This window comes from Micropterus dolomieu, linkage group LG05 (genome assembly GCF_021292245.1).
Source record: "Micropterus dolomieu isolate WLL.071019.BEF.003 ecotype Adirondacks linkage group LG05, ASM2129224v1, whole genome shotgun sequence".
Classification (NCBI taxonomy): domain Eukaryota; kingdom Metazoa; phylum Chordata; class Actinopteri; order Centrarchiformes; family Centrarchidae; genus Micropterus; species Micropterus dolomieu.
This window is the reverse complement of record NC_060154.1, coordinates 20,571,181-20,597,113: the sequence shown is the minus strand read 5'-3', so window position 1 is coordinate 20,597,113 and position 25,933 is coordinate 20,571,181. Positions and strand designations below refer to the sequence as shown.

The window sequence follows — 25,933 nt, the reverse complement described above, 5'->3', positions numbered from 1 at the left end:
ATCACTGCTTTCCCTCTGATCTCTTTCACACACACACACACGTACAGACTGTCATTTGACATACCCGCTATCACCACCACCACTTCTGCTTCAGCTCTACTTCTCTTTCCGATGACTTCACTGCGGGTAGTGGTCTTGAAGTAGACCCCATCTGGTGCATGTGTGTGTGTGAGCTGGTGCCATCCTGGCTGGGACACTAGTAGTATGGAGAGGGGGTTGCTGGCTGTTGTCCACCAGTAATCTACTGTACATCACCACACACGCACGCACGCACGCACACACACACACAGGAGGAGGACTCTCCAAAGGCAAACTGCTGTCAGTACATTTTGGCTTTTAAAGGCCATGACTGGAATTTAAGTTTATTACCCATGGAAAAATGTGAATTCCTGCATAAACAGATTCACGTATGTGTGGATAGGTTGTTTGTTTGTTTATTATTATGTTACTTTATGGTTGTAACCCCTTGAGAGTGGGGTTTCCAAACTGGGAACCTGAGAATAAATCTTTTCCCTTTTAACAGTAAAAGTACTCACATCAAAAGAAAAATGTCCCCTGTGACTGTTATGTATTATATCAATAGATTATTATTACTCATGCATTAAACTAAAAGCAGGATTGCAATTAATGACATTTTTCATTATGGATTAATCTGTTAATAATTTCCTCCATTAACTGATTGTAAAAATTCTGAAAATAGTGAGAAACGTTGTCACAATTGCCCAGAGCCCAAAGTAACTCCTTCACAATGCTTGTTTTATCAGTCCAAACCTCAAAATGATTAAAAGTACGTTAAAATAATCAAAAGGAAAAGCAGCAAATCTTCACATTTGTGAAACTTGAAATGTTTTTACATGAAAAATGACTTAAACGATTATCAAAATTGTTGCCAATAAATTTTATGTCAATCAACTAATGTACTAGCTGTACTTCTGTATGTATAAACTGTCTAATTTATAACAAACCATTATATTTTTTAAACTCTTCATGTGTTTTGTGTAAATATCTTACTTTGCAAAGTAACTAGTGAAGCTTTCAGATAAATGCAGTGAAAAGTAAAAAGTACAATATTTCCCTCTGAGATGTAGAGTAGAAGTAGAAAGTGGTGGTATGAAAAGAAAATACTCATGTAAAGTACAAATATCTCTAATTTGTACTTAAATGCAGTACTTGAATAAATGTAATCACTGTTCACCACTGTCTGACATACAAGTCGTGGCCAGAAGGGCTGGAATAGTGTGGTGGGGTGCGGGCCAGTTAGTTTGTTTCTCATTTACTAAGCCATGACTGTGAACAAACACTGTTTTTTTTTTTCAGTGCTCACACAGAAGGGGCGGCTAACGGACCCTGTGGCTGAATTTGACAAAAAGACGTGTATTCCACCTTTAAAATATATAAACCCCAATGTTTTTACATACAAATTGTCCATATTATTTCTATCTTTCTTTTCTTTTTTCATACTTACATACATTTTTATCTCAGCCAGATGTATACACATTCACAATTAAGAGTGTGTGAAAACTAGTTAGCAAGCGAGCAGTGAAGTGTAAACAGTAGATGAATTGTAATAGATAGCTAAAAGTAATAAATAAATAGTTCAAATAGTTAAAAGTAGTAGTGGTTAGAATTGATTGCTAAAAACAGTGGATAAACAGTTAAAAAGTATTGCCAGAAATAATGGATAAACAGTCGGATTGTCTAAATGGTTGAAGTGGTTGGGTAAAAGTATTGGACCCTGTGGTGTAGGTGCAGCATTACAGCAGTGTCAAGCATACATCAGAGGTTACATGTGTTCAGTCATTTATATTATAAACACACTGACACACTATACTGTTGTCGAGGCAGGAGATTAACTTGAAAGTCATTCTTCTCAGTTTCACTACACTAACATTTATTACATTTTGGCACTGTGGGGCAAAAGCAGCTATTAAGTCATGTGGTGCTTACACGACTTCTCATTTCAAAGAATATGCGTGAAAGAATTGAAACTGTGACTTGGTTTTATTTAGTCATTAAGCAGACTTCACGTAGTTCGACGCCTCACAGTGGAGAAATTAGCCTTAAATCTGCTACTTGTTTTCAAATCCTGAAGCTGGTTTGGATTACTGTCTGTCAGTCAACAGGAGCTGTGTGTGTGTGTGTGTGTGCTTGCGTGTGTGTGTGTGTGTGCGTGTGCGTGTGTGTGTGTTTGCACATGTGAAAGGGGTAGACACTTAAAGTCTCTGCAGGCTACGTGCAGACTGTATCAATATGATTGACAGCGTTAATGGTGTGATAATTCCACACATCAGGAAACTGAAAAGCTTCATTTCACAGAGCGGTTTGGATAATCAGTCTCTGAAAAAATAAACCCAGTTTTTCCTGTATTCGCTCCATCATCTTGCCTTTCTGCTCTTCAGTTTTACCCATCCTGCATATAAAAGCTCTCCCTCTCTTTATTTCTCCCTCTCCTGCAGGATGAATGCCGTAATTTCATGAAGGTGCTGCTCAGCAGGCAAGGGGGCTTGTTTGTTTGTGGGACCAACGCCTTCAACCCGCTATGCGCCAACTATACTGTAAGTACTGACTAAACACACTCTTTTCAACATCACAGCTGTACCTGTCCCAAACCTGTGATAATGTCATTATATAGTCATTGTGATTGGTTTGACATCATTGATAAATACCATGTCTATTTTTTTCTAAACAGAGGCCTTACTTTCACAACAATTAGTGCGCCTGTTCAGGTGAAAACTTACAGCTTGATTAGAGTTGTTTGTTCAGCAGTCGAGGTGGTGTTGACTTCCTCCACAGGACTTATTTATCCTTGTTGTCTGGCAGTACCAGTGCCTTGTTTTCCTGAGATACAACAGTTGTTATTTCTCGGTGGTTAAACTTTGTGGTCTGCCGAGCTTGTTATCATTGAGAGTCAGAGACGGATAATCAAGAGGAACAGAAAGAGGGGCGACGAGGAAGAGGAGGGTATTCAGAGAGTGAGGGTGGAGACGTGACTTGTTTGACTGGATTTCTTTTGCTAGCGCTTATGATAGCAAATACCGCAGTTGGCGGCAGAATTTAGGAGACACCAGGGTTTAAGCTACAAGTGTTAAGTGTTGACTGACCTGATTCAAACAGTGTTTTTTTGAATATTTTCTCCGCTCTTTCCAAAATATGTTTGTCAGAGTCGGAAACTTTGTATCCAACTCACCTGAATCCTCCACCATACAGCTGAATGTGCTCCACTTCCCATCCAGCCCCTGTCTCGCACAATTACAGTAACGATTGCAGACTTGTTGAAGAAAAACTACACATAAATATTAATCATTGGCTCGGCTGGTTTCACATCATTCTGCAGGAATATTAAATGAGGGATGAAGACAGTTGGGTTGGAGAAAGTGAGAGAAAGGAAAAAAAATTTTCACAATCAAAGGCTTTTTCTGATAAGTGTTATTTTCAGTCTCTCACATTTCAAACACTGAGACGTACCTGGCCCATTATCTGTCAGCCACTAATGACATCTATGACAGTGTATAACGCACCTGTCTCTGCTTGATAGGCTGTCTGTTTCTCTGGGGACTAGTTAGCGATGCTAGCTACTGTTTTATTTATAGCTGGTTTTTAATTAAATGACATCTTTAAATTATTTCGGTTTCAGCTGTGGATTTTGGTTGTGTGTGTGTGTGTGTGTGTGTGTGTGTAACAAAGCGAGAGAGATATGCAGAAGAGAGATTTTACTGTGTATACATGTATGTTTGAGAGTAAGAGATTAAAACTTGTGTGTTACTTTATGTGGGTGTGTGGACCCCTATGTGTGTGTGTGTGTGTGTGTGTGTTTGTCTCTTTTATTTATGCATGAGAATGTGACTCTCTTGTTGCTGCTGTGCCTAATTGCCACCAGTGAATCATTAGTTTACACTCACGGTAACACTCCCTAATTGCCATTCTCTTTGTTGCTTGTTTTTCATGATGCTGCTGTAGATTCATTCATTTAGTTTGCTGATTGATGCATCTGTGTGTGTGTGTGTGTATGTGTGTGTGTGTGTGTGTGTGTGTAATAGGGAGACACTCTAGAGATGGTAGGAGACATGGTCAGTGGTATGGCGAGATGCCCCTATGACCCCAAACACGCCAATGTAGCTCTGTTTGCAGGTAAGACACACCTTTTGTAATAGTCTTTACTACCTCACCTGCACATGGATTGCACAGCGCTCTGGCACTATGTGCTGCCAAAAATGTAGTTTTTGCGATCACAGTGATAAATATCATTGAAGGGTGTCATTATTATTGTTGGGATTTTTGACCCTTGAATACGCTACATACTGGAACATCAACGAAACTGAGCAACTGTGATTATTCAGTTTTATTCTCCTGTATTTACTCCATCGGATTTAAACACTTCACTATAATCAATCAGGGTTTTTTCTGTGGCTGAAACTGTAGGGAGTCATTACTGCTCAGCCATCATCCCATTACCTGATATTAGCTAGGATTAAAAATGTTGGGTTTTTTGTGTGAAAGTGCTGCTAAATTGCAATTATGTTACTGCAATCACATTGTTGACTGTTCAGTGATGTTTATGATGCAGGACCTTCATTATACACTAACACTCACTCTCTTTATTGTTTGCAGTTATGCTGTTGCTTTGGTAGGCTGTCCAACTCACTAGTGTTTCTGTATGTGTGTGTGTGTGTGTGTATGTCAGAAGGGAATCTGTTTACAGCCACAGTGACAGACTTCCTGGCCATTGATGCGGTGATCTATCGTAGCCTTGGGGACATTCCCGCTCTGCGCACTGTCAAGCACGACTCCAAGTGGTTCAGAGGTACCTACAGATGTGCACGAGCATGTATGTGTGTTTCTGTATGCATGCTAAGATGTGCTGTTTTAGTGTAGTCAAGTCAAGTCAAGTCAAGTCAAGTTTATTTATAAAGCACATTTAAAAACAACCAGAGTTGACCAAAGTGCTGGACAAGTTATACAGTAAAAGACATAAAAAATTAAAACCAGATAAATTAAAACAGGCCAAACAATTAATGACGTACAGCAATAAGACAGAGAAGCAACACAGTTAAATACAAAATAGATAAATAAAAACATGAGTGCTGGTGCCTCTAAACAGACTCAAACACCATCGACACATTTAAGTCAAGACTTATATGTGTCGATGGTGGGGGATGATCTAATAATCAGGGGTAAATTATTCCACAGTCTCAGGCCACCACTGAAAAGGCACGGTCACCCTTTGTTTTCATACGAGACTGTGGGATGGCCAAGAGGGATTGGTTTGATGATCTGAGGGGTCTGGACGAGTGATGAAACATTAGGAGTTGTGAAATATAAGATAGAGCCAGTCCATGTAATGCCTTAAAAACAATTAACAGCACTTTAAAATTGACTCTATATTTGACTGGTAACCAGTGAAGAGCTACCAATGTTGGAGAAATATGGTCCCTCTTCTTTGTACCAGTTAACAATCTAGCAGCTGCATTTTGAACAAGCTGCAAGCGTGATAAAGATGAGTGACAGATGCCAGAGTACAGGGAATTGTAGTAATCGATTTGAGAGGATACAAAAGCATGTAGGTCCTTTACAGAGAGAATAGGTTTAAGTTTAGCTAGGGTCCTTAAATGAAAAAAGCTACCTTTAACAACAGTTTATATGTTTATATTTTATTTATGTTTATATGTTTGTCGAATTTTAATGCTGAATCATAGATAACCACTAAATTCCTAGCAAAGGGTTTTACATTAATGGACAGGTGGCCTAGATTTTTTGATAATTCCTCAATTAAATTAGGGGAACCAAATAATATTACTTCTATCTTGTTTTCATTTAGTTGGAGAAAGTTTATTACCATCCAATGCTTAATATCATTTAGACAGTTGGAAATGGACTGTAGGGACTTTGAATCACCTGGCTTCAGAGGTAAGTACAGCTGTGTATCATCAGCATAGCAGTGTTTACGGAGAATGGAAAAGGTTCTATCTTTCAAGTAAGACTGAAACCACTGTAGCACGACACCCTGGATACCAACCACTTGCTGGAGGCGATCCAGGAGGATATCATGATCAACGGTGTCAAAAGCCATGCTGAGGTCAAGCAAGAATAAAATAGCACAATTTCCAGTATCACCAAACAGCAACAAATCATTTAGTACCTTAAGCAGTGCAGTTTCTGTGCTGTGATGTACCCTGAAGCCTGACTGAAAGTTATCGAGCACGTTGTTTTCAGCTAAAAACGAGGAGAGTCGAGAAAGAACATCCAATATTTTGGACATAAAAGATAATTTAGAAATGGGCCTAAAATGATTTACATCCATGGGGTTTTTTAATAAGAGGCTGAACCACAGCATGTTTAAAAGTGGATGGAACAATTCCATTTAAAAAAGAGCTATTTATTACAGACAAAACCTCTTTCAAAAGACACGAGGGGACAGTGTCCGTAGGGGAAAAAGTAGGCTTCATGAGTGAAGCTATACCGATCAGTTCTGACAAGGCCACAGGCACAAAACAATTTAGAGAGACAGGGCATGGGGCTAGCAAAGATGGATCAAGATTGGAAGGTGAGATTTCAGATCTAATGACGTCAACCTTATCAATAAAGAACCTCAAGAACTTCTCTGTAATTTCAGAGGTAGCATCAGGGAGTGCAGTAACATGATTTAGTGCAGTATTTATTACACTAAACAAGGTTTTAGGGCTGTGTGCATTTCTAGCAATGATATCAGAGAAATACATTGCTTTTGAGACTTTGACCAGGTATTGGTAAGATGTTCGGCAGTTTCTTAACATTTCGTAGGACACTTCCAGTTTATTCTTTTTCCAGTTCCTCTCTGCCTTCCTGCATTCCTGTCTAAGGGCACGGTTCTCACTATTAAGCCAAGGCTGAGCTTTGACTTTGGATCTCTTAAGCTTGAGCGGGGCAATGATGTCAAGGATGTCTGTGACAGTGGAATCAAACAGAGTGATTAGATCCTTGTGTCCATAGAGGCGGACACTGTCTCTGTAAGTTTAGCAAAAGGCGAAGCTATAAAGGCATCAGAGAGTTGCCTAGCTGTGGAGTAATTAAGTGCTCGAACATACTGATCTGGCATTTGAGATTTTGGTAATGGACATGAGAGTAAAGCAGTGAAGATGACAGGTTTATGATCAGATAAAATAGTATCATCCAGCTCAACATTTTAAAAAGGAAAACCTAATGATAAAACCAGATCAAGTGTATGTCCATGTTCATGTGTAGGACCAGTACCCCACTGAGAGAGATTAAATGAGTCCACAAGTTGCAGAAACTGGCTAACCAATGGCTTTGAAGGGCAACAGACATGAATGTTAAAATCACCAAGTATTAAAATGTTATCAACGTTAGGCACAAACAATGATAGAAACCTAGAGAATTCGTGACCAAAGTCCTTATTGTACTTTGGTGGTTTATACACAAGTGCACAAAGTAGTGGGCAGGCCAGTTCAACTTTAAATACTTGCACTTCAAAGCTAGTGTAGTTGTCAACCGACAGAAGTCTGCATGTAAAGCAATTCTTAAAGACAGTCGCTAAGCCTCCACCCTTACCTGTTGTTCTGGTGTAGGTCCACGGGAGCAAAGAAGTTCCCCTCCTCATCAGCATTATGCCGCTGATGTTTTCGCCAGAGTCTGATGTTTTGAGTGCGTGTCCGCATCACTTAGCAGCATGCAGGATCGATACACGAGTCAGTGGCAGAGGGCTGAGTCAGCAGCCTGACAGCTCCACGTTCAGGTCACTGGACAAGAAGCTGTCAAACATCCTGCTCCTTGACAGAGTTTGGACCGTCCTCATCACGGTCAGACCTAACCATGACAATGAGACGGTGAAAAATACACAATATAAGACACATACTGTAGTTTGTAGCCGGTCCTGGGTGTAATAGAGCCAAAATGCATAGCGTGAAACCGAGTTCTCAGAAACATCAGGGAGTCATAATGTGCTTATTGTTTAGTGTGAAATCCCCTTTCACCATGTAATGAAATTAAGCAGGGCCTGTGCCTCTTTCTCACTGCCCTCGGTGTCGTGGGAGTGGATGATACATTTGCAAATGGAGATGCTGTTTGCTATATGCTTCCTCCATCTGCTGTATAGGCTACTTCATTGATCCCATTCTCTCCACACACCTCTCCCATATACTTTCCCCTTCTTCTCTCTCTCACTTTTTTTTTCTCTCTCTCTCTCTCTCTCTCTCTCACAATATAGAGCCGTATTTTGTCAGTGTCGTGGAATGGGGTCCCCACATCTACTTCTTCTTCAGAGAGATAGCCATGGAGTTCAATTACCTGGAGAAGGTATAGAAGACTTTCTGATCAAAACCCATCTTTCTCTCTGAAATCTCAGTGTTCACACAGAGGAAACTGATGGTCCATTCAGGGCTTCTTTTCAAAAGGACTGTAGAGGAATATGTGAATGTGTCGTTAAAATGTAACACCATGAAGAAAGATGTCGGTCTAATATCTCTCTGGTGCTATTATTTGGATGTCAATATCAAGTCTTTTCCCACAGCTACACTGACTTTTTATCCTTGCATTTGTTTGTCTGCATATCTAATCCAACAAATCACGTTATAAGCAAACAACTCATGTCTGTGTTAACCTGAGATTTTTTTTATAGCAACTCTGTGTATTTCCAGCCCTTGCCAGAATTGGGGATACATCTTCATGAAATATCAGCATCAGGAAACCCGTTTCTCTGATAAATTAGCAATTCACATTTCAGGAGAAGTGCTTGCACAAGGTCTCAGGCTTTGACATGTTTACAGAGAGCAGAGTAAATGGATACTTAAACAGTATCACCGTTGTGTGGATGAGGGTGTTCAAAGAAGCAATTTTGAGATGCACTGACATTTTCATGAATAATTGATATTAAATTTTCTATTATAAAACAATAATCTGTCAAAATAGGGGTTCCACATTGCAAATAGCATGCAAATAGCATGCAAATGACTCTCACCCTGGAGTTGAAAAGAGCTTTTAAATATGCCTTTTTGAAGATGAAACCCAAAGCTTGGGAAATATATCCTAACTCCCCAGGTTATTATTGGAGTTATATGTGAGCTGTGCTTATACAGACATGCCTGTCAGTATGTTGCAAATGTATTATACACGGCCATTTTCTATGCCTACATCTGCTTCTCCATGCCTGACTACTCACAGGTGGTGGTGTCACGTGTGGCGCGGGTGTGTAAACGCGATCAGGGAGGATCTCAGCGCGTCCTGGAGAAGCAGTGGACGTCGTTCCTGAAGGCCCGGCTGAACTGCTCTGTCCCTGGTGATTCCCACTTCTACTTTAACCTGCTCCACTCCACCAGCCCCATCATCAGGATGCACGGCAGGGACATAATCCTGGGGGTGTTTTCCACACCGGCTAACAGGTACCAAATAGACATACAAACATATAACTGTAAACAGGCTACAAAGCCCACAAACATGTCAAAGCGGTGCACACAAGGACAGGCACTCAAGATCAGTGGTTCCCAAACTTTTTTGTCAGTTGTACCCCAAGATCCCTGTCAGATGAAATCAAGTACCCCTTTTATCAACACCGCCATCTATTTTAACCATTAATCCTTTACTTTTAGCTAGCATTTTAACTGTTTATCTATTACTTTTATCTCTATTTTAACCAACCATCAGTTACTTTTAGTTAACTTTTTGAACTGTTAATCCATTACATTTAGCTATATTTGACCATGTTTCCATTACGTTTTGCTAAATATCTGAAATTTTCATCCATTTATCCATTACTTTTAGCCAACTGTTTCTACCTCTCTGCTCGCTTGATAATTAGTTTGCACGCATCTCGACACATGGTGTTCAGGTGTTCCAGCTGACTCAATATGAGTATATATTTTCTTTATTTAAATTGTAATTGATCTTTTTTTCAAATTATGACTACTTAAATTACAGCTACTGCTACTTATTACTACTCCATAATCTTTATACGGAGCTCCAAGCAAGCGCAGACCCTGGTTAGGAATCTCTGCTGTAGATCAATACTCAGCCTGCTTGCCTTCAAATAAGAAGCTTATTTGTGTGTATGTGTGTGTATCCACATGACATTAAAGGAAAAAGTGAACAGATTTAAATCCATGTCCTCTCTGGAAAGAAAAAAGGGAATTCAAGTATACTGGGAGTGTTTTACACAGACATAGAAGCACATCATGCCGTACTTCCCATGGAGACTGAGATGGACACACACGCAATGTGAAGCAGCACTCACATGGCCTAGCGGACCACCATAGTTTGTTCCTTCACCTATGAAGTCAGAAAGAGCAAGGCTTCTTACAGGCCAAGCAAAGCTCCAGAGAAATGAAAGTTGCTGTGTGGAGGTACAGAGGTCAAGACTGTGGAGTACAGAGTAATTTAAGACACGTGGAATGCCTTCATTGAGGAAAAAAAGGGTGATTTGTTGAAAGACAAGATTAAATTGAAAAAAGGTGAGAGGAGAGGAGAGATGCTGCCTTTTAAATGGGGGATTATTGGACACTGGGGGTATTTGCAGAACCCACAAACAGCAAACCAGAGAAATTGAAAAACAGAGCGAGGGATGTGAACAAAAAGATTTATGTGAGCTTCATATACAGTGTGCTTCTGATCCTTTTGATGCATGAAACATAAATATCTGCTTTTACATTGGAGACGCACAAAGGTTTTATAGTTACTCGATCTAGTGTTGAGTCTTACATTTTCCTAAAACAAGTTAGAAAACAGCCAGTGGGAAGAGATAATTCCCCTTACTTCAAGTGCAAATAAACAAAACAGTTTTCTTGAGTCATGTGTCTCTTTTATGATACAGTGATCTACTTACTGTAGCATTTCAAAATTAGTAAGGAAAATACGATAAGATTAAATCAGTTATTAAGAGGGACATTGTATTGTACATGTTTATGCAAGCATACTCCATGTGTCCTTCAAGTTGCACAGAAATAAACATACTCTGCACACTTTAAAATAAGGTATATTGCAGTCTAAGTGTTCAGTCTACTTTTTCTGTGATGGCCCACTCACCCACTATCTGAATGGCTATGATACCACTGGCTGTGATACTGTGTCTGGTAGTGTGAGCACACTGAAGCAAAAACATACAAATATTTGCAGCTGCCTGCTATTTGATTCTGATCTGGAATCAATACAGTCTCTAGCTTAAGTGCAGCCAGCAGAATAACTATCACCTGTCAGTGGTCCCACTGTAATACCATGTCTAGTTTTTTAAGATAGAAAAATAAACCCCTTACCAGTTGCAAGGCAGTGTTTCAAAGCAGTGGGCGCCCGACCTCCCAGTAAGAGACAGGGCAGAAAGAGGAGAAGAAAAAAATAGAGACAATGAGCTAGTAAATGCGAAAGGAGAGAAGACGAAGGAGAATAAAGAGGGAGATGGTGAGCAAGATGGGGAGAGATGGATGAGAAACTCAAGGACAGGGAAGTCAATAATGGACAACATGTGCATCCCTCGCACTCTGAGATCTGTTTCATCAGCTGCATCTTATCTGCGTGTATTTAAGGTCTGCGCTGCGAAAAGGGGCCACTGCCTCCACAGACAGATGCTTCACACACGCACACACACACACACACACACACACACACACACACACACTCTCCTGCTCTCATACACAAACACATACATGCACAAACACACTTACAATGGTTCCCAGATAACAGCATTTACAGCCTGCCACAGCGGAGAACCAGCTGAACACACACACCCCTGGCTGGGTAAACTGCCACCGGGTCCTCCTTTAAATAACTGCCAGCCAAGAGAAAGAGAACGGGAGGTTAGATGAATAGATGAGGACATGTGTGATGGAGGAAAATGAACACAAAGAGAAAGAGAGAATGTGTGATTTGAGCTGCAAAACTCCCACTGGCCCAGTGTGGCCCACTGCGCCACACTGGCTAAGTGCTTGCCAGACAAATTGCTTTGGCTGGCAGGGTGCAGCGAAAACAGCATGAAGCCGGACCTGGGAGTGGAGAAATAGCTATTCTCTCCAGCCATTTGGCCCTGCGCAGCATATATGGGAGTGTAGTATGGGAATGACGGGTGATGTCAAGGTGTTACTGGGCCCTCCTGGAGTCTCCCCAGGACACTCATCTCTTCCTGTGCCCACATACTCCTGGGATAATTTTACAGCCACACACCAGCTCCTCAACTGTTATCGAGTTGCATTTGCAGGATTCTTCTGTCTCCGCTTCCAGAGAATGAAATCGCCCCCAGTTGTCAGTTCCTTTATACATGCATCTCTGAAGCCCCAGGCCCTTCCTCTTGAAGAAGAGTGAAAGAAAAAATCAGATTTCCTACTAAGCACCTCCTGCACTCATGCTCCTGATGCTCAAGAGGTCAAGGTGTAGGGAGCAACAGCAAACTTGAAAAAAGCACAAGAAGAATATGAGGGAGAAGAAGAGAAAAAAAGTACTTTCTGCTTTATTTAGCAGCTTAAATAACTGGATATATGTGGAAAGAACAGCAGCAAGATGTCAAATAGAAGGCTTACCATCATCATCCTGCACTGGACTAAAAACAAACAATTCCCATTATTTCTTAGCTATTGTTTTGGCAGCTGAAAATGTCTATTGCTGCTGGTGTAGACTGATGTGGGCTCATTAGGCTTAATGGAGCCACACAGGAATGCAAGGAAAACATCCCATCCAAAGTAAAGTAAATCTAGTGCATCCTGAGAGTGGGAGGCCATGTTTGGTTTTGGTTGCAAAGAATCCCACTTGACAGGGTCAGACAGCAGGATGTCCCTCAGGGACAACACAGCAGAGGAGGTGAAATGAGGAGTACAAGGAGCAAGGGGAGAACAGGTTTACTGAGCTAGGAGATGCGTGACACAGATATGCAAAGTTGTCCCCCCTCCCTGCACAAGGAGAGAAGGCGAGGGAGTACTTAGGTCTCTATAGCTAGAGCTTTAGACATGGTATGGGAGAGAAACACTGCATGTAGCTGACAGCAGAGCCATGTCACAAGGAAAATACAGAGTTGTTACAGTGGTGTTCACGAGTCAACATGGGCCAGGATAGTCAGGTTGAGGAGAGAAGAGAATACCCACCTGATGTAGAAAGGTCATGATAAAGTATGAGGAATTAGGTTGCTTGAATACTGAAAAAGGAGATCAGGTGAGAAGTTTGTGGTAGAATAAATGAAAGAAAAAGGATGGCTGAATAATATTAAATGGTAAAGGGTTGGTGTAATGGGTCTCATAAGTCCTAAGTTGAAATATGAAGCTTTTCATGATACAGTTTTGATCGTAGTTTAATGTGTCACGTTTTGCAAAAACAGCCCATTGGTCAGTTCTATAGGACTATGATTGATCAGAAATACCTTTATATAATATATATATAATACCTTATATTGGCTCTCTGTGTGTGTCTCTTATTTTCATATAATAGAAACATAGCACTTTTATCATCCATCCTTATCCACTGAATAAGAAAATGAACCATTTTGGCCTCTCTGATACCCCCTAGAGGTTTAAAGAAATAGCTTGACATTTGCGGAAATGCACTTATTTGCTTTCGATTACTATTTGAGAGTCTCCGCTGGTTGCCTGGCAACAGCAGGACAAGACTCGAGTAAGTCACTGCTCCTGGCACAGAGTCCCCCCGTAAAACATGTTGTTTTTACACTTTTCTTGTGCAGTTTTCAACAAGAATATAATGTTCAGTTAATTACGGAGCTTTGGAGGTGCTGGTAGGCATATTTGTTTTGCATATGCACAGAGCCAGGCTAGCTGTTTCCCCTGACTGTCTTTAGGCTAAGCTAAGCTAGCCGCCCCCTGGCACCAGCTTTATATTTACCGTACAGACATCTAACGCTTGGCAAGAAAGCTAGTAAGCGTATTATCCCCAAATATCAAACTATTACTTAAAAAAATGCTAGTAGAACCTTATTCTACTGAGCAAAGAAAATACAATTTGGGTTATTTGGAATAAAGTTCATTAGTTGTGTCCAAGGTCACGCCCATTACAAAGTTTGTGTATCTGATTCTGCCAAGAAAAAACGTTAATCTGAAACCCCTCTGGCTCTGTTTGTTGGAAATCAAGTCATGTCAATCAGTGAAGTTGACAAACACAAAAGCTTTCTGACCTTAAAATGTATTAACATTTGAGCAAAGTGTAACATAAAATTAGCCACGTGGGTAATTGATACCATATTTCAGAAGGTTGATGGTTATTTTTGATATTTAGAAGCATGCAAAAGTTCAAGACAATTTATCAGCGCTAAACCCCTTTTTAAAGGATTAACAGTGAAACTTCCCTTGACTCCCAACTTCTTTCTCCTCTTCCTCGTCTACCCCTATACAAGGCATCATGTGTCTGTGAGGACTGTGTTATTCCAAGCTGTCAGTGAGCTTGTTAAACAGTGAGGAAGTACTTTAGACCCCACAGCAGCCCTCTCAAACGGACACCCTATGCATCTTGCCTAGACAGCCTGTCACTCAACCCCTGTCAAGGAGAAAGAAAGAAGGCAGGGCAAATGGCTATGGGCAGGGAGAGCAAAAAAATTTAAGTTAACAAAGGAAAGTAGTGAGGGCGACAGAGAAAAAGGACTGAAAATGAAATTTGTGTACAAGATAACAACACATATGGACTCAGAAACAAAAGTATGAGAGACTACTACAGAATGAAAATGAGAATAATTAAGTGAATTTGCAGAGAAAAACAGCCTGAGGCCTTTTGGCTTGCTTCTGTTAGATACACAGCCCTACACGGGGCAAACCCACTGACCTGCAGCGAGAGAGAAAAAGAGAGCTGGGATAGAGGTAGAGAAAGGAAGCCAAGCTGGCACCGGTGCAGAGCTGGCAGACATGTCACACATAACATCTGGTGCCTGCGGTCCTGAGAGAGACGCAGTATCGTCCACAGATACGCCTATATGCCTGCAGTCCTGCCACACTGGCCGGGGTTGAGTCACATCCCTGCCTATGAATGATAAGTACTGAGGGAGACAGCGTGACCTGATCAAATGGCACATCAGGAGAGCACGGCTCCCTGCTGCAACCAAAATCCAGCCTTCGGGCACTGCCTTCCCAAACAAACCCTTCTGTGACTTTCAAAGGGGCATTCAACAGAAACACCGCTGCAGAATCATGGGGCCAGACCTTCACATCACCAGCTGGACGTTTGTTTTTTAAGACAGAAAGAGAGAAAGAAGGCAAGAAACAGATGGGCCATGTGTGGGATTTATGTAGCAGCAGGTTGCAGGTGACTCAGTGTCTCAGCTTTTCTTCAATGCGTGTGCATCACTAAGGTATTAGAAATTATTCACTAGCTCTCAATCCACGCACACCCTTAGTCATTGACGAGGACACGTTTGGAGAGTTGAATCTCGGAGCAGGAAGCATGGGATGTTTTTAAAAAACTCATTCCTTATCTCATCCTGACACTGCTCTCTTTATTTCTCTGTCTCTGTAGTGCTTCCTTTAGCCAAAACACAAAAATGTAGCATCAGGCTCAGTGAGGAGATCTTACTTTGTGTGAATGTGTCTCTATCACTATCTCTAGATTTGTTTGTGTGAGCGTGTGTGGGCTATGGACACAGATGTTGTGATCCCTGTTGCAGGGTTCACGGGTAGTTAAACAGCCTCCGAGGTGCACCGGGCATTTTATTGGAATGTCTTGTTGGGTTCACGAGAATCCCTCCCCCACTCTTTTCATTTTGAAAGGCAGAATATTCGGTGACTCATTTCCTATTTCGTTTTATATTCCAGGAATTCCAGCCAAGATCTTTTCATGGGTCTAATCTAGCTATTGCATCCACTGCATATCTGTTTTACGCCCAAGGAGTTGACAGCGTCTATCTTATCCTGTCCTTATTTCCGTCTCAGTAACAATTTCCTTTGTGTTCAAGCATTGAATGTCAAAATATGAACAGCCCAAATCCAATTTGCCATCTTCGCTGGGTGCCTGTCCCTTTCCCGCACTCACAATTGACTTTCTATATTTTAACTTCTTCCCCTATTCAAGTTTCACAGTGCATTTTCACTCTAGCTATTATCTACCTTATCTTTCATTTTCCGTCACTTATTCTTTCTGCACCCCTGTTGAAAGTAAAGCCCACTTGACGCAGGACTGACAGTAGTTTTGTATCAGTTCCAAGTGTTATATCAATTGACAGTCTCTGTCTCAACCTACCTCTGACTCACCTCTCTGTCTCTCTCTCTCCAGTATCCCAGGTTCGGCGGTGTGTGCCTTCGACATGGAGCAGCTGGCTGCAGTGTTCGATGGGAGGTTCAAGGAGCAGAAATCACCCGAGTCTATTTGGACGCCTGTTCCAGATGAAGTCATCCCGAAGCCAAGGTGCAGATGGCTGTGATCAATTTATACACCTGTGTTCAGGTTGTTACCAGAAAACTGTAAGAAGAGAACAGTATTATGAACAACCTGTGTTGAATACATCATAATTATCTGTGTTTTGCAGATCATGGCTTGAGTTTCATTTCATAACAAAATGAAATATGCTCCATTCACCGCTCATGCTGGTTCTGCTCATGAGCATTTTTTAGGCTGATTATACACACATGTAATGGAGAATGCAGGATGATGCTGCACACAGCATTACAGCCTTTGTTAAGTAAAGTGAAAGTCACTTAGAGCTGCAAAATACATTTTTCACAAGGAAAATTAGTTCTTTGCTAAACTAAAGGCATGTCTTGTCCTCATGCAACAATCCATCACTTGCCAAATACTTCAAGTATGAGGTTCTTTTGACAAAATCAAATCATTCTCTTCTTGAAAAGGGGGTATGTGTCTGAATGTGAGACACTTAGACAGTCTAGACTGCTTAATTATATGACAATATTTTACTAATGCCTGTAGTAGTCAGAAATGAGTATGCCGCATTTCCTCTGTGCCATCTGCTAAACATAATGAAACTTGCTGTCTCCAGACCCGGTGGCTGTGCTGTTCAAGGTTCCAGGTTTAATTCTTCAAACTCATTCCCTGATGAGATGCTCAACTTTGTCAAGACCCACCCTCTGATGGATGAAGCCGTCCCATCACTCGGACAAAGACCCTGGATAGTCAGGACCATGGTCAGGTGAGAATGGACTCAGACAAGCAGTGAAAGAACCAACTCTGTCTCCTAGTCATTTCCATCAGCAAATACGTTTTGAAATAGTGCCACTTCAATTACATTTCTTATCAGTATAATGAGAAAACGTTTTCAATGAGCATATCTGACAAATTGCAAAATGTTCATATACTGTAGAGCCTATTTGCAAAATAGCAATATTCACTGGTAGCAACTAAAGCATAATAAATATGGGATTCAGGATGCAAACCCTGGACTCCTGTGCTTTGTATGCTAACCATCTACCCTGACCACGTCTATATGACTTCTGTTTGGTACTAAAACTTTGCACTTCCCACGCTCCCACACACAAATGTTACCATTGAACATAATCCAGGCCGCAGTTACTTTTCCCTGAAGGCATATTTGGCAAAACACATGAGATGTTTATAAACAGAATTCCAATACAAAAAGGAGGTTTTGCTAATATTTGCTATATTTTTTTTAGAAACTTCTTTTGATGAGTTTAGTGAACATTCAGCAGTACATTCATTCAACTAATAATTTCAAGTCACAAGACTTTGTGAAAGGGTCTGAAAACAAAAACTATAACATTTAAGTTGATTTAGTTAATAAAACTTATATATTTACATTAACTTAATGATCAAATATTAGCTATACCCAATAAATTGTGATGTGTAGGTGACAGGGTTACAAACATACACAGATATATGTATGCAAACACACACATGGTCTGTCTGCATGGGCTGTAGACTCCGTCTGTTGAATTATCATGGTCAGGTGTTGAAGCCTGTGCTAGCAGGCAAGCAGCTGTAGCACATCAAGTCTCACATAAATGCATGCATGCCTCTCTCTATCTCTCTCTCCACTATCTACCGTATGGAGTCCCACTGCCGACCAGCCACCAAGGGATTAAGGGGACTGAATGTATGTGGAATATTAAACACCTGGCACAACATGGCTTCTATTCTCATCTATTGACTCATACACACAGGACTGTGTGTAGTTCAGCAATACTGTGCTATTGTTCCAAGACGAGGCCATTTACTCGACTGATATTATTAATGACTGAACGTCTGGCGTAATTAGTTTATTATGTAAATATGATCAGCAGTTTCTCCTCTCTGGAATTCATTGCACTTTGCAGTGACTCAAGAGAAAATGGCATATTTTGATTTAAATTCAAAAGAGTCTGTATTTTACACCTGAACCAATCAGCTTTAAAGCCCCACTCTAGCCGGTTGTGACTGACCTTTTGGGTTAACGCTCTTCCTCAAACAGAGAATGGAGTTGTGGTTAATAGACAGACGTAATCCATAACCAATGCAACGAGACTGCAGTTCTAGCAGTACGTATCAAGGTCTACATCAGTAGATTCAATACTTTTGACACTGAAGAGTTTGTAAAAGTATATTCATACGCATATGATGCACCACAAACTTATAATTATTGGGCGTCTCGATGAATGACCAGTGTGTATCTATGAGTGTTAGCTATACACTGTGTTCACATCACAACATTGTAAAATTTGCTATCCCGTATCAAGCTATAACATAACTAGTATTGGTTGTCCAATACTGGCAGGAGTATCGATACTTACCCATAACAGAAACTAATGTGCAAGTATCAGCTTTTTATTTATTTATTATAACCCCCACTATATTTTACAGTGCTCTAGCGTTACCACAGGGGAGAGATAGAGATAATCTATCACTTTTTGTGAATTGCGAATTGTCCAATTTTCTCTACAGTTAGAATAAAAGCCTTTGTAGACCCAGGTAATAAAGTACATACTGAGTGCTGAGTGTTCAGCGGGTATCTAATCCCAGAAATCATTGCTTTTTAATCATATACTTGATCTTCTACATGTAAAGTTGTCTTTACCTGTTTTGACTTGTTAATAGAACAGCTAAGTACTTTACTATAAAGATAAGTAGTAAATTGGAGACAGTAAAACTGAATCTGAACAATTTTCTGTTTCTCTATTACAAGTTGTCCGTATTTACATCACCGAAGCTTTAATATTTTTACCAGGTTTAACTGTAGATATTGTGTCCGTATCCCTAGGAAGTACCGTTACCTTACAAGCAGTTTGACCTAAGGCATTCTGGGTAGGAACATTAGGAAGCCCTACACCCTCATGTGTTGTGTGACCAGAAGAAGGGGGAATTTCCAAAGCTTTATATAGCCTCATTTCGGTGACAATCAATAAAATGAATCACAAAGTGTCATTCTGTGTAACATTTATGCAGCGATCATGCAATAACAATTGAACACATCACTATATATTACTAACTATTAACTATTGGGGGTGGTGATTGAGCAGTGGATGTCATATGCCTTTAGTGGGAGACCGGGGTTCGAATCCCACTGCAATTCCACCAATGTGTCAGCGTCAGCTAAATGACTGTAATGTATTGATGTATTCTTATAATTATTAATTGCAGTTAAGACAATAAGGCACCTTCAATACACATGTGAACTTTTTTAAATATGAATGTGGAACTGTACATGATCAAAATAAAAAATACCAAGTGACCCATTTAAAATTAGAAATCACTCAAGAAAGCATACTTCCAACTAAAGCTGTGCAAGCCTCAATATTTTATTAATGGAAAATAGAGCACATTGAAAACATTCAAAATACTATCTTGCAATGTTGAGAAAACTTTGCAACAAAAAAAAGATAAGTTTTGACCCATGGCCTATTTGTTTACCAGATTTCATCAAAATCTCTCTTACCCGGTTTTTAAGATATCTCACAAAAACAAATGTGACTGGGATGCCAAGAGCAAGGCATATTATGCAGTTCAGAAGTTGTACATATGTGAATAAAACCAGACAGAGACAACTTATAGGACTATTGTATTGTGTGATCATAAACTTGCTTCCAGGAGAACTTGACTACGCTTTCAGCTTTCGTGGAAAAAATGTCCCAAATGGGCCATACAGATCTGTGACATTAATGCACTTCTCTATCTCTCCTGCTATACAGGTACCAGCTGAATAAGATTGTAGTGGATACAGAAGCCGGGCCTTATCGAAACCGGACCGTCCTGTTCCTCGGGTCGAGCAGAGGGACCATCCTCAAGTTCCTCATCATGCCCAACCAGGACAACACTGTCACTAACAGCAACATCTTCCTGGAGGAACTGGAGGGATTCAACCCTGATAAGTAAGACGTTAAAGCTAATAAAAAGGAAATGAACAGGTGAAACAGCTAACTTGGCTGGGTCTATCTGAAGGTAACAAAATTCACCTACCAGCACCTCTAAAGCTCACTAATTAACACATTATGTCATGTTTGTTTAATGCATACAAAAAGTGTAAAAACAGGGGGGAGTTTATGAATGCCTATCAGACAATTTTATTCAGTTACTTCCTTGTCGTCAGTGTGAGGTTGTTACATGATGTGTTAATTAGTAAGGTGCTGATTTTTTGTTTCCCTCTGTAGTTTCCACTCTTTATGCTATGCTAACCGCCTGCTGGAGTTAGCATATGTATTTACTGTACAGACTTGAGAGTGGTGTCATTCTTCTTATCTAACTCTCGGCAAGAAAACTAATAGCATAAAATGTATTTTCCCCAAATCTCAAACTATTCCTTTACGCCACAAGTCTGTATACAGGGGAGGTAAGGGAAGGGTTAAATGACATCTGGGGTTGATGCATACACAAGGAGGAGGTCTATGCGCCTAGAAGAAAAGTTGCAAGAAAACAAACAAAAAACACGTCCTAGAAAACATGGCGTGTCCTGAATAATGCAAAAAACCTCACCTATTCTTCGAGAGATCCACATAATTGTGCCGGAGCTGAGATGTTACAACCCCATGCAGAGAATACAAATAGGGCAAACTGAAAAGAATAGGATTAGAGGCTAATATTCATTATCAGGAAATCTTAACATCTTCTAATGAGGTTTGGACATACTGTAGAACGGCATTAGGGGAGAAACATCAGAAAATAATGAAATTATGATAAAATCATTATCCTTAATCTTGACAAAAATGACACACTGTCAGGAAAAATGACCCCTTATCTTCAGACTGAAGCTAAATTATATTTAATATCTGGATCTCAACAAAAGATTGGAGTGGATTGGATTTCTTGGCCCTTTTTAATTAGCATTTTGCATGAGACAGGCAGCTTTGAGGATTTACTGGATGCCCACCACTGCGTAATGAATACTGGGTACAATGCATTTCAGTAATTTTTGCTTTTGTTCTTTGTTGCGATGTGGTGTTCCACATGGTGGGTGGCTGCAGGGTGGGGGTAAGAAGATTGTCACACAGATGCAGGCAGATTTGGCTGGTGATTATCTTTCACTGAGGCTAATTAGAGACATTTAAAACAGAAAGTGCATGTTAAACACTAGCTTTCTGTTGTGGTAATTGTCCTGCCTGATATATATACAATTTTCTCCTGCAATAAGAGGAAACAAAGGATTATTTCTCAAGCCAACTGGCTGGAAACATCCTTTCTCCCTACAGTCCAGACTGCTGTTTCACTTCTTTTTTAATAATAAACTTCCTTCATTTCCCAACCCCTCCAAAATTTCCACACCAATTTGTGTCTCAGCTTATTTGTTCTGCTTCAGACTTCACAAAATGAGGGATAGTGATGGCAAGTGAAAGGAAGGGGCTGTGTGATGAATGAGCTGGTGTGGACTGGAGCCAGTGTGTGAGGGATAATTTGGTGAGCATGGTGAGCCCACCAGGAGGTCAGTGACAGTCCAGCTATCACAGCAGGCACCCAGCTAATCAGGAGACAGAGCACAGACACATTAGGTTTTTTCCCCCCTTTTATTCTCCAGGCCAAGCCACCCCCCAACCTCACCTTACATACACAGACAAAGCGATATGTTGTGCCCTGTAATAAACCCCAGGGTACACAGAAGCAGGGTCACTAACACAGTGATTTTTTAAGAAGCCAGTGCAGATTGGTTTGTGATTGGCTGGTTGCCATAATGAACCAGGAAATGATCTGACAGGGATGCAACCCTCTCTGTCTTCTGCTATTTTCTCCCTCTCTGATCTTGGTTCTGTTTCTCGTATTTTCTTTTCATGAGTCTCTCGACTCTGTTCCTCTGCCTTTTCCCTGAATTTTTTAGGTTTTTTTTCACTTTTCCCACCCTACTTTCCCCTGCCTTTGACTGCCTTTCGTAATATTGCCTGTGAATAATGACTCGCAGCTTGGCCTTAGCACAATGATAGATTCTTCTTAATGACTGTGGGTCCGCCGCAACGTTATTACCATAAACCATCCAGATACAAGTGATGCATGAGTGCACATGTGCATAAAAAGGTGTAAATCCGCTGCACGGAGGCAGGTTGGTGCCGGGCTATCGTAGCTCTAAGTGCCAATTAGAAGAGTTTCAGTTCCTGGCTGCTGTTTTTTGATGCCCGACCAACCTCTCAAACCCCTGCAATCAGCACAGTGCATATTTGGGTTGACACCGTAACATCTGGCTACACCGATGGCCTCTTGTCGCTTTCAATTTTATTGTGGCTTTTATTTATAGAACTGTTTATGTTTGGTTGTGTTTCACATTGAGTCATGGGCAATGTTTTTTTTCGCTGCTGTAATGCCGAGGTCAGAGGTTTAATGTGCAGTCTCAGTCTGATAATTGAAATTGCCTAATGCATTTTTGTGTTTTGTGAGTGCCAGCCTGTTTATGTATTTGTGTGTGTGCGTGTGTTGCAGGTGTGCTGAAGACTCTCCACAAGCCAGGCAGCTGTTGTCTTTGACTCTAGATCGGGTGAGCCACACTCTGCTCCTGGCCTTCCCCTCCTGTGTGGTCAGGGTGCCAGTGGCACGATGCCAGCTCTACTCCAGATGCATGAAGTAAGTTTGCACCAAATGCTGCACGTACAGGAATATAAAAGGGGTAGCAGGGCAACGTAACAAGAACTTAGGTGACCATTCAAGAACCATCTGGTGAACCCCTGCCATCTGCTGAGTTGCTGCTCTTTCGTTGACCTGAATTTTCCTGCAATAATAACCGTACTACAACTTTTAATAGCAACTGTCAATGTGGCAGTAAATTTGAATAAAATCTAATAAAAGCCATTAAAATAATAATGCTATATTTAAATGTATCACAGTCCATAGTAATATTTACTGACTGTGTAATACATAATATGGTGAATAAATGATAATAATAAATGATAATGAAGCTCATGAGAATAGTAAGCATGAAACAAATCCGTTATAATGGTTTAATAATTTTTGTACACAACAGTTGTAATAAGTATATAAGTATAATCAGTAGCTAATGTGTTAATGTGATATTATTTAATTTAGCAGCTACCTTATAATTTTTTTAAAGGGAGATTATCACTTTATCCAGCAGTTATAAGATTATCAGACGCTCCAGTGAAGTTGCTCATGTTGTTATTCTGGCAGCTCCAAATTATGAATGTGTTTAACTGAATGTGCAGCAGGGCATTTCTGGGAAAGAGCAAGTACCCCGAATCCACTAATCCACTAATCCATAATTAAACTTAAAAATGCATATATTAAAAGTAATGATATTTCACCTGCATACACCCACATAAGCACCATAATGCAGACTCACTTTCCCTCACTGGCACACTTTCTGAGTCTTGATGCCTGTGGCTGTGGCCCGTTAGGGTCCACTGACACACTAACCGGTACACACTCCAGCACATCAGGCACGCAGTGTGTTCACTGAACCAGGTGAGTCATACAAGCGTGTAATCCAGAGCACATTAAGAAACGCTCACATGCTTTCTGAGGTATGCTTAGTGTGTGAGCGTTTATGTGTTTAGATGAGAGACCGAGAGTTAATGTTGTGTGTGTGAGTATGTTCAAGGTTCCTTAGTCACGCTTCAGCAGCTTCATGTCTGGTTCTTATCCTTTGAAGAGTCGACATGGTTGGATTTTTTTTTCGTCAAATACATTTTTAATAACTCAACATTTTACACTAAAGTAAATTTTGCAGTACAGTTGCAGACTGACTTTTATATCACATTTAACCCTTAAAAAGTCATGTTATGCAGTTAACCACAGAGCAATCCCGCAGTACGTCATTAAACGACCATATCGGAAGTTGTACATATTATCGGTCAACAACAATTAATCCCCTTCAGGCTACTTGCCATTTTCAAAATATACCACAGGTTTTTATAATGACTTCTTACCTTTTAGGCGTAAGGTCATTTCTATTCATGACACTAGTTGGGTTTTTAAATTTACTTAACAGCGACTTGAATTTTTCATGAGACAGGTAATCCATCAGAGTGAAACATCTCATAGGCTTTGCGTGTTTTTCAGTATTATATTATCATTGTGTAACAGTATAACTGTGAACAGAAAGCATTTCATTAAAAAAAACCTGTTGCTGCAGTTAAGGACATTCTGAAGTCTAATATTTAAGATATGGAATTAAAATGTGACTCATTCACACCACAAGCAATACGGACATTATGAAACTGTTGCTTTGGTACGTTCTTGCACATAAAAGGTTGAAGCTGGACGGAAATCCCTGAATGTCTCAATTTCCTAGAACTAGTTTCAGGAAAAAAATCTTAAATATTAAGTGTACTTTGATTGCATTTCCTTCCACTGGAGACCGTGAGATGCAGTTGGAAACTCTGGAAAAAGCTAGTAAGTTATGTTATTCCCAAAGTCAAGAATGAACTTTCTACTTAATTTCTTAGATCTACTTTAATCCACTAGCAAGAAATCAGTATTTCAATTTGAAGCTATGTGGGTGAATTTTAAGTAAAAGAAAGATCATTTGGGATTCAAGCAATTAAATGAATCTTTGTGTCTCTGCAGGAACTGTATCGCCTCTAGGGATCCTTACTGTGGCTGGACCAGAGGAAGCACCTGCTCTTTCCTCAGACCTGGGACCAGGTATGACACCTCTACATTTGTATACAGGTGAAACTCGAAAAATTTGCATATCGTGCAAAAGTTCATTTATTTCAGTAATTCAACTTAAAAGGTGAAACTAATATATTATATAGACTCATTACATGCAAAGTGAGATATTTCAAGCCTTTATTTGATATAATTTCGATGATTATTGCTTACAGCTTATGAAAACCCCAAATTCAAAATCTCAGAAAATTAGAATATTGTGAAAAGGTTCAGTATCGTAGGCTCAAAGTGTCACACTCTAATCAGCTAATTTATCCAAAAAACCTGCAAAGGGTTTCTGAGCCTTTAATTGGTCTCTCAGTCTGGTTCAGTGGAATTCACAATCATGGAAGACTGCTGACCTGACAGTTGTGCAGAAAATCATCATTGACACCCTCCACAAGGAGGGAAAGCCTCAAAAGGTAACTGCTAAAGAAGTTGGATGTTCTCAAAGTGCTGTATCAAGGCACATTAATAGAAAGTTAAGTGGAAGGGAAAAGTGTGGGAGAGAAAATGTGCACAAGCAGCAGGGATGACCGTAGCCTGGAGAGGATTGTCAGGAAAAGGCCATTCAAATGTGTGGGGGAACTTTACAAAGAGTGGACTGAGGCTGGAGTTACTGCATCAAGAGCCACCACACACAGACGGGTCCTGGACATGGGCTTCAAATGTCGTATTCCTCTTGTCAAGCCGCTCCTGAACAACAAACAACGTCAGAAGCGTCTTACCTGGGCTAAAGAAAAAAAGAACTGATCTGTTTCTCAGTGGTCCAAAGTCCTCTTTTCTGATGAGAGCAAATTTTGCATCTCATTTGGAAACCAAGGTCCCAGAGTCTGGAGGAAGAATGGAGAGGCACAAAATCCAAGATGCTTGAAGTCCAGTGTGAAGTTTCCACAGTCTGTGTTGGTTTGGGGAGCCATGTCATCTGCTGGTGTTGGTCCACTGTGCTTTATTAAGTCCAGAGTCAGCGCAGCCGTCTACCAGGACATTTTAGAGCACTTTATGCTTCCTTCAGCAG

At 40.5% G+C, this 25,933-nt stretch overlaps 1 protein-coding gene across 1 annotated transcript in view; it reads left to right on the top strand.

Moving 5' to 3' along the window:
- sema6bb (sema domain, transmembrane domain (TM), and cytoplasmic domain, (semaphorin) 6Bb) overlaps window positions 1-25,933 on the top strand; it is a 275,790-nt gene that overhangs the window by 74,084 nt on the left and 175,773 nt on the right. Inside the window, exons 6-15 of the mRNA XM_046049049.1 lie at window positions 2,457-2,555; window positions 4,038-4,128; window positions 4,682-4,801; window positions 8,201-8,289; window positions 9,154-9,371; window positions 16,165-16,296; window positions 16,886-17,035; window positions 20,025-20,204; window positions 22,732-22,872; window positions 24,832-24,909. Of these exons, the coding sequence (XP_045905005.1) occupies window positions 2,457-2,555; window positions 4,038-4,128; window positions 4,682-4,801; window positions 8,201-8,289; window positions 9,154-9,371; window positions 16,165-16,296; window positions 16,886-17,035; window positions 20,025-20,204; window positions 22,732-22,872; window positions 24,832-24,909 (1,298 nt within the window). The remainder of the gene's footprint in view (window positions 1-2,456; window positions 2,556-4,037; window positions 4,129-4,681; window positions 4,802-8,200; window positions 8,290-9,153; window positions 9,372-16,164; window positions 16,297-16,885; window positions 17,036-20,024; window positions 20,205-22,731; window positions 22,873-24,831; window positions 24,910-25,933) is intronic.